Genomic DNA, 8,844 nt, shown 5'->3' with positions numbered 1-8,844 from the left:
GGGGGGACTGTCATCTCCTTTGGGGTGCGATGGCTTCAAATCCAAGCTCTCTGAGGCTCTCTGGGTGATGAGAATGTACAAAGAGCCCTCTTGGGGAACCCCAGGCCTGCCATGCAGTCTTGCTGCCAGAAGAGCTCCTTCCCCCCACTCCAAAGCCCGAGGCCTGAGGTCAGAGTACTCTATACTCTAGACGGCTCAGTGGGGCTGCCCGGGAGGGGCGGGGTCCCGTGAAGAGGGCGGGAAGAGGGAAGGACCAGTCGAAGGACCAACCCCTGTCGGGCCCTGTACCCGGAAGCGCTGGGGGGAAAGAAGCGGAGTTGAGACCAGCCAGGTGAGGCTGTCTTTAGGGCTGGCGCCCTGGTGTGAAGCTGAAGCCGCCTGAGGTGTGACCCTGGGGAAGAATACCACGAAAGAGGTAGCTCGAGGCCCTGAAAGGAAATGAATGGCCGAGCTAGGGATGGGAAACCAGGTGGGGCCTGAGGCTGGGTTGGGGGGAGGGGGGGGCGGGGGGGGGGCGGGGTTCTGGCGCATGCTCAGTACGAACGGGAGCAGAGGTGGGGCGGGCACGCATGCGTGATGGGGAATCTCCTCCCGCAGTGTGGAAGGGGTGGGGTGTGGAGATCCACGTGGGTAAAGGTAAATATGGGCTCGGTTTTAGGGTAGCTTCGGGGCCCGGTCCCTCAAGATGGCACAGGGCAAACCTAGACTAGAAGGCCAGGTATTCGGCCCGAGGGGTTTAAAGCCCTCTCCATTTCCGGGCTCTGCCCCTTCAGGATGGTGGTACCTTCACTGAAGCTTCAAGATCTAATCGAGGAGATACGTGGGGCCAAGACCCAGGCCCAGGAGCGGGAGGTGATCCAAAAGGAGTGCGCCCACATCCGCGCCTCCTTCCGCGATGGGGACCCTCTGCACAGGCACCGCCAGCTGGCCAAACTGCTCTACGTCCACATGTTGGGCTACCCCGCCCACTTTGGACAGGTATTGGGCAGGCCCTCCTCCCTTCTGAGTTTGATGAAGAAGACTAATAGAGCAGGGTCTTGGACACCCTCACCTAGTTGTGCCCTGGTTGTTGTGGGGTTTTTTGTTTTTTTGTTTTTTGTTTTTTTAATTCTACAAAGATTCTGAGCCCTCCCTCACAGCATGCACTGCTGACCCCCGTCCTTATTACAACCCCTATGGGTCATAAGCTGGACTGAACACTTCATTCTCTGGCCAGCCCCATTCAAGTCACCTCCTTTCTTCTCCCATCCTCCTCGACTCCTGGTTCCTCGAAACTACCCACGAACTCTGAATTTCCTAAGCCTTTCCTCTTGTTGAAGGGAGGGTGATGGGAAATGGTGCTACCATAAGTTAATCTGGTGGTAAAGAAGATAGAAAAGGGATGTTAGTGCCTCCCAGTTTCACCCCTGCCCCTTCCTGTTCTCCCTCCTTCCCTGTAGATGGAGTGCCTGAAACTGATTGCCTCCCCTAGATTCACAGACAAGAGGGTGGGCTACCTGGGGGCCATGCTTCTACTGGATGAGAGGCAGGATGCCCACCTGCTCATTACCAACAGCATCAAGAAGTGAGAGGGTTCTGGGAACCACTTGGAATCAGGGAGATGGGAAGAGTGGGGAACTGGGAAATCCCAGGGGGCTGCCTAATGTAGGTACTGGGCAGGATAGATTTCTCAGAGCTTGACTGACCACCCTCCCCAACTCTGCAGTGATCTGAGCCAGGGGATTCAGGCAGTACAAGGCCTGGCCCTGTGCACTCTGAGCACTATGGGCTCTGCTGAAATGTGCCGGGACCTGGCCACTGAGGTGGAGAAACTGCTCCTGCAGCCTAGCTCCTACGTGCGCAAGAAGGTGAGATGGCAGGACTGCAGGCCCTTGCCCCACCAGAAACTGTCCTGTTGGCCATGTGTTAAAGGTGGGAGGTCCATTCTGGCAGACCCCTGCCCTCTTCTGAGCCCCCTGATCTCTGCAGGCTGTTCTGACTGCAGTGCACATGATCCGGAAGGTCCCTGAGCTCTCCAACATCTTCCTCCCACCCTGTGCCCAACTGCTTCATGAACGCCACCATGGTAAGGCCACAGGGCTCCCTGTCCCCTGCCTTACCTCTGGCTATGGACGGAAGTGAAAAATGGGACAGGAACACCAGCCCATAGGAGAAGGGGTAGCATGTGCACACAAACACACGCAGTAGGCTCTCCTGTGCCCCTGGCCCACCATTCACTCCCTACCCCCACACCAGGCATCCTGCTGGGCACCATCACGCTGATCACGGAGCTCTGTGAACGAAGCCCTGCAGCCCTCAAGCATTTTCGAAAGGTGGGCTGGTGAAAGGGGCAGGCCCTGGTCCAGGAAAAGAGGGGCAATGGGGTTGGAATGGGGCTGAAGGTTGAAAGGCTGAGGAAGAATGCCCAGTAAGGCTGTGCCCTCCCTCCAGGTGGTGCCCCAGCTGGTGAAGATCCTCCGGACTCTGGTGACAACGGGATATTCCACAGAACACAGTATATCTGGAGTCAGCGACCCCTTCCTGCAGGTGGGCCGATCCTTTCCTGCTGTATCCCTGGAACAGAGAGCTTATCAGTAAGCCCATGGCTATCGGTCACCTCCCAGAGAACCCTTTGGGTCAGTCAGTGTCTTAGGCAGGAAGATGGCAGACACAGGATTGCACAGGTCATCCCGAGACCAGTGCTGGAATGGGGATACCTAAAGGTCAGAAAATCCAGTTTGGTAACAATGACAACAAAAAAGCCTGTCTCCAAATCCCTGAGCCTCACACACGTCTGATCTCCCAGGACCCATGGGACCCAAGGTGAGGGGCAGGGGCAGGGAAGCTCTAGGAAACCAGCCAGACCCCTCATGATACTTTCTTCAGTGTTGGATTTTTCTCAGCCCAACTTCTCACCCTCTGAACCCCTCCACCTTTCAACCTTTAACCCAACTTCAGGTCCGGATACTTCGTCTCCTTCGGATTCTGGGCCGGAACCACGAAGAGAGCAGTGAGACCATGAATGACTTGCTGGCTCAGGTTGGGGCTGGAGCGGGGCACCAGTTAGGTGTGTTGCTCTGAGATCCCACCAGCCCCAGGCATCCCTCACATGACCACCCATTCTGTGGTGGCCGTATAGTCACATCTCCATTTCCCTCTAGACTGGGATCTCCATGAGGAGAGGGACACAGTCTGTCTCAGTGTGGTAGTCCCTGACACATGGTGGGGGCTCAGGGAACTTCGTTAGATGATGGAGGGATGACACGGTGGATACCCTCCAGAGACCTGAGGAGAGGACAGAGCCCCTTCTAGCTGCACCTTCTCTCCCACCCACTCAGGTGGCCACTAACACAGATACCAGCCGAAATGCGGGCAGTGCAGTCCTGTTTGAGACAGTGCTGACCATCATGGACATCCGCTCTGCACCTGGCCTTCGGGTATCCTCCCATATGCCTCACCCACTGGGGCCCCACTCACCAGCCCCAGCCAGGCAGATGGGTCCTATTCACCGGTTTCTCCTCCCCACCCATTATCCCGTGCCACGAAGTTCCCCACTCCTTAACAAGGACAGTTGCTCCTTCCCTGACTGTCCTCAACCTTTGCCTCCCATAGGTTCTAGCCGTCAACATTCTTGGCCGCTTCCTGCTCAACAATGACAAGAACATTAGGTGATAGTCCCAGGTGTCTGGCTGGGCTGTGCCACTGAGCACCTGGCCCTCGCCCCTGAATCAGGGCCTCCTGATTCACCTACCTCTTATTCCAATACTCAGGGCAGGATGGGGCAGGGAGGGCGCTGATGGCCATGGTGTGATAAGGCCTCTCCCACTCTCGCCAGGTATGTAGCCCTGACGTCATTGCTGCGTATGGTGCAGTCTGATCACAGCGCTGTACAGCGGCACCGGCCCACTGTGGTCGAATGTCTGCGGGAACCTGATGCCTCCCTCAGCCGGTGAGTGGGACAGACAAAAGAGAAGATGGGGCAGAGGGCCCAGCACCTGGTAGCCAAGACCTGGATAGGATCAGACAGCTGAAGTAGGGGGATTAAGGAGACAGGTGCCGCTCCAGTGCCTGGAGAAGGGAGGGCCTGAGATATGTCTTGGGGTGACCTGGCTACTCCGTATAGACAGATCTCTTTCTCTTGATAGGCGGGCCTTGGAACTGAGCCTGGCTCTGGTGAATAGCTCCAACGTGCGAGCCATGACACAAGAGCTGCAGAGCTTTCTGGAATCCTGCCCCCCAGATCTACGGGCTGACTGTGCCTCAGGCATCCTGCTGGCAGCAGAGAGGTGAGGTGACAGGTGCCCAGTAGGCAAAGACCAGGAGGCAAAGACGGTAGAATCTGGGGAGGGTCAGCACCAGGGCTGAAGAGCCATGTGTCCCCTAGGTTTGCCCCAACCAAGCGATGGCACATAGATACCATCCTGCGCGTGCTGACAACGGTGAGGCAGGGACTGGACTAAGAGAGCTGGGAGGGAGTGGGCAGGGTTCACCACCCTGACTTGGCCCCATTCACCTCTTCCAGGCAGGCATCTATGTACGGGATGATGCAGTGGCCAACCTGACCCAGCTGATTGGGGGGGCCCAGGAGCTACATGCCTATTCTGTGCGCCGCCTGTACAGCGCCCTGGCAGAGGACATCTCCCAAGTACTGTTCCCACCACCCAGACCCAGGGCCGCCCAACCCTCTTAGCCCTTCCTGGGCCACCTACTCCCTCCACCGGAGTCCTTACTGTTTCTCCCTGGAAGTCACAGCTACCTACTTCGCAGAGACACTCAAGGACACAGCCCTGTTTTTAGTTAGAACACCTAGACTTTTGAACTGGCTCTGGTATCTACTGGCTGTGTAACTACAGATGACTTATTTAAGTCTCCTTATGCTCAGTGTACTCAGCTGTCTACCTCCCAGAGCAGTCTTGAGGGTCAAATGAGATAGAGTTCTTTCTTCATGTATCAGGCTTTATTATCTTGAATTCCGAGTGGATTAACAGAAGCCAGCCACTATCAGTAGTCATTTCTCCATATTATCCAAATAGAATGGGCAGAAACCATGGTACCCCTTCGAGGGAAGGACCCTCTTGCTTCCCTCTCGCTGAGCCCCTTTTGATGAAGCCATGTAGTTCTCATGCGTGGCCACCAGAGGGCAGAAGTTGTCCAAGAGCCAGGACAGAGCCAGCGGGGAAACAAACTTACATAACTGTTCCAGGGCAAGTCTTTTCCCTTTCCCCACCCCTCCAAACCCCACTACCTCTGTGCTGCATAAAGGGAGGTCACAGGTGTTGGAAGCTGAGGAGGGGGCCCAGAACCTGGCCTACCATGTTTCTTATCCCATGCAGCAACCACTGGTGCAAGTGGCAGCCTGGTGCATTGGAGAATACGGGGACCTCCTGCTGGAAGGGAGCTGTGAGGAAACAGAGCCCCTTCAGGTAAGACCTCCATTGGGAGTACACCAAGGAGGGACTCAGCAGGAGAGGCAAGATGCCCCAGGGCTACTACCTTTGTCCCTGCTGAAGGTGGAGGAAGAGGAGGTGTTGGCACTGCTGGAAAAGGTGCTGCAGTCCCACATGTCCCAGCCAGCCACCCGAGGATATGCCCTGACAGCCCTCATGAAGCTCAGCACCCGGCTCCGTGGAGACAGCAAGTAAGAAAGGGTCCCAGCCCCTCCAGAGACCTTCTTCTTGGTGTCTCCAGGGACAGATGTCCCTTCACTGTGCCCACCGGCTTCTGAGTTTCTCTCCATACACACATCCCAGTTCCCCCAATCCTTAGGTTCTTCTTTTTGAGCCAAGTATTGTGGGCATCCCCCTGCTCCGTGGGGCCTTTCCCTTCCCTGCCATATCCTGGAGTTGAAGGGCAGGGCAGGTTGCATCCCCACTCACACACCACCCTGTGGCCCAGCCGCATCCGCCAGGTGGTGTCCATCTACGGGAGCTGCCTGGATGTGGAGCTGCAGCAGCGGGCTGTGGAGTACAACACGCTCTTCCAGAAGTATGACCACATGAGGTGCGATTGGCGTAGGACCCACACCCCTGCCCTCTCCTCACCTGTCCTCTCCCCAGTGCCCCTCTCTGGGCACAAGGGTCTCATCCTCACCTGCGTCCTTACTCCTCCACAGTCAGAGCCTCCTGCCTGTAGTTCACTGAAGCTAAGTTGGCTTCCAACCCTCCTTGCTCATCTGAAAACTGGCAACCGTGTGCCCTCTTAGGAAATCAGAAAGGCACTCTGACCCACCATGTGCCCAGGGTTCTGCATGGTCTCACCCTTCCCTCCCCCATGCTTGTTATGAAAAGCTCAGGGTCCACTCAGAGGGACACACCTGTATTCCATTCTCTCAGGGCCGCCATCCTGGAAAAGATGCCTCTTGTGGAGAGAGGCGGGTCTCAGGTTGATGGGGAAGCAAAGGAAAGCAAAGAAGCCCAGCTTTCGGAAACAGCCCTTGTGTCCACAGAGCCCCAGGTGAGGAGGCCGGAAGCCGCAGGGGGATGAGGACTTGGTTGGGCTTCCACACCCAGCCCTGCTCCTTCTGCCCTTTCCCCTAGGCCTCCAAGCTCTTGGATCTGTTAGATCTCCTGGATGGCACTTCTGGGGATGCCCAGCCCCCACCCCCTCTGGATCCCTCCCCAGGAGGCGCTTTAGTACACCTCCTCGACCTTCCCGGTGCACCTCCACCCCCACGTAAGCCTCAGCAAAGGGGAGATGGGAGGGGCACCTGGGTGGCTCAGTCAGTTAAGCGTCTGACTCTTTTTTTAAAGTGTTTATTGGGGCACCTGGGTGGCTCAGTTGGTTAGGTGGCCGACTTCGGCTCAGGTCATGATCTTGCGGTCCGTGAGTTCTAGCCCCATGTTGGGCTCTGTGCTGACAGCCTGGAGCCTGCTTCATATTCTGTGTCTCCCTCTCTCTGACCCTCCCCTGTTCATGCTCTGTCTCTCCCTGTCTCAAAAATAAATAAACGTTAAAAAAAATTTTTTTTTAATTAAAAAAATAAATAAAAGTGTTTATTTATTTATTTTGAGAGAGAGAGAGAGAGAGACAGAATCCCCAAGCAGTCTCTGCACTGTCAGCACAGAGCCCGATGCGGGGCTCACGTAGGGCTCCATCCCATGAACCGTGAGATCATGACCCGAGTGGAAATCAAGAGTTGGTTGCTTAACTGATTGAGCCACCCGGTGCCCCAAGTGTCCAACTCCTGATTTCGGCTCAGGTCATGATCTCGAGGTTCACAGGATGGAGTCCCATGTCAGGCTCTGACAGTGGAGCCTGCTTGGGATTCTCTCTCTCTCTACCCCTCCTGCACATGCACGCACACATGCTCTCTCTCAAAATAAATACATAAACTTTAAAAAAAGAAAGCAGGGGGAGATGGGAGACGTCTTAAGAAAAGGAGGGGTGGAAACGTGCTGGTTCTCCTTCTTTGCCAAAATCACATCCCCTCTTGATAGGTAAGTGTTCATTAGCTTATGCCCATTCCCTCTCAGATACCCCTCAATGCCTTCCCTTTGTTCCAGACTTCTTACCCTCACCTGTGGGGCCCGCCTTCCTCCCAGCGCATCTCATCTTCTTTCCCCGCTACCCCCTCCACTGGCCTGTCAGCATCTCAGACCCTCTCATCTGAAGCCCTTGGCAGTTTGTGTTCCTTTTACATGAATGTTCTTGCCCAGCACACCAAACGACTGGCTCATTCTCATTTCTCAGGCCTCAGCCACAATGTCAGATGCCTTCCCCCACCACTCCTATTTAAGTTAGTTCTCCCCAGTTATTCTGACATCGTTTATTTTCTTCACAGCACAAATTGGTCTGTGATTATCTTGGTTGTTTTCTTGTTTATTGTTTTTTTCTGCCCACTGGACTATGAGTTTCATCTTCTTGTCCACTTTGTCACTAGCATCTCAAGCACTGCCCTGCACCCAGTGGGTGTTCACTTAATTTCTGTTGAATGAATGAATGAGCTTGTTATCTTCGCCCATACACTGAGCTGCTTGTCTCTCCATATTCCAGCTTCCATCCCAAATCTCAGAGTGTTTGAGCGGGAAGGACTACAGCTGAATCTGTCTTTTGTTCGACCCTCTGGAACTCCTGCTTTGCTCTTAATCATGGTCACTGCTACCAACACCTCAGGAGCTGATGTCACCCACTTCATCTGCCAGGCTGCTGTGCCCAAGGTTTGTGGAAGACCAGGATTTGAGGTGGCCTGGGCACTTGAGGAGAAAAGGCTAAGTAGAGGGGGTGGGTGGGAGGAAGAATGAGAAGGAAATGACAATGCAGGGACAAGCACTTGGGAAGTTATGGGAAGAGGGTTTGAGACTCTCGGGTGTGGAGGGGTTGCCTGAGCCCAGCTAGCTGCCTTACTGTGCTCTGCCCAATCTCCTGTGTTCAGAGTTTCCAGCTGCAGCTACAGGCCCCCAGTGGGGACACACTTCCAGCTCAGGGTGGCCTTCCAGTGACCCAGCTCCTCAGAATCCTCAATCCTAACAAGGTGAGCTCAAGAGCACCCACCCACAACCCCTTCCTGTTGATAAGGCCCAGGGACAGGACAAATCACAGGTGCTAACCTTGGTCTCCACTCTCATACTCCTAGGCCCCCTTGAGGCTAAAGCTGCGCCTCACCTACAACCACTTTGGCCAGTCGGTGCAGGAGATCTTTGAGGTGAACAACTTGCCTGTGGAGACATGGCAGTAACTCAGCCTCTACTCGCGGTCTGAAATCCTCCTGTGTCCTGAACCCCCCCTAGGGTCCCAGCCACTTGGAGCCTGGTGATTGGCTACCAGCAGGTGGTGCTCTGGGCCTGTGCTTGCCCCTGCAAAAACTGTGGGGGCCTGCCTTCCCAATAATGAAAGCCCAATAAAGCCTGAGGGGCAAAAGCCATATTT

General features: G+C 55.3%; 1 protein-coding gene across 4 annotated transcripts; it reads left to right on the top strand.

Annotated features, from left to right (window-relative positions):
- The first annotated feature begins 121 nt into the window (after window positions 1-121).
- Window positions 122-8,839, top strand: AP1G2 (adaptor related protein complex 1 subunit gamma 2). 4 transcript variants are annotated; one of them, XM_058738585.1, is made up of 22 exons: window positions 122-415; window positions 774-978; window positions 1,440-1,564; window positions 1,706-1,847; window positions 1,969-2,065; window positions 2,236-2,312; window positions 2,431-2,526; window positions 2,938-3,018; window positions 3,318-3,416; window positions 3,592-3,647; window positions 3,815-3,928; window positions 4,125-4,265; window positions 4,364-4,418; window positions 4,502-4,624; window positions 5,313-5,402; window positions 5,490-5,617; window positions 5,875-5,979; window positions 6,312-6,432; window positions 6,516-6,651; window positions 7,972-8,135; window positions 8,351-8,449; window positions 8,552-8,839. In XM_058738585.1, the coding sequence occupies exons 2-22, from the start codon at window positions 775-777 to the stop codon at window positions 8,651-8,653; spliced, it is 2,355 nt and encodes a 784-aa protein (XP_058594568.1). In that variant the 5' UTR covers window positions 122-415; window position 774; the 3' UTR covers window positions 8,654-8,839. The 4 variants fall into 4 exon arrangements, 3 of the variants coding, with proteins under 3 accessions (XP_058594568.1, XP_058594569.1, XP_058594570.1); XR_009264306.1 differs by lacking the exons at window positions 6,516-6,651; window positions 8,552-8,839; XM_058738586.1 differs by lacking the exons at window positions 6,516-6,651; window positions 8,351-8,449; window positions 8,552-8,839 and having other exon boundaries at window positions 7,972-8,160.
- Window positions 8,840-8,844: the final 5 nt, after the last annotated feature.

This window comes from Neofelis nebulosa, chromosome 7 (assembly GCF_028018385.1).
Source record: "Neofelis nebulosa isolate mNeoNeb1 chromosome 7, mNeoNeb1.pri, whole genome shotgun sequence".
In the NCBI taxonomy this organism is placed as follows: Eukaryota; Metazoa; Chordata; class Mammalia; order Carnivora; family Felidae; genus Neofelis; species Neofelis nebulosa.
This window is presented reverse-complemented; position numbering and strand designations above follow the sequence as displayed.

Coding starts and splice junctions, on each gene's coding strand:
- AP1G2 (XM_058738585.1), top strand. CDS start 775: ATGGTGGTACCTTCACTGAAGCTTCAAGATCTAATCGAGGAGATACGT. Junction 1,565..1,705: donor ATTACCAACAGCATCAAGAA/GTGAGAGGGTTC, acceptor CCAACTCTGCAG/TGATCTGAGCCAGGGGATTC. Junction 2,527..2,937: donor TCAGCGACCCCTTCCTGCAG/GTGGGCCGATCC, acceptor ACCCAACTTCAG/GTCCGGATACTTCGTCTCCT.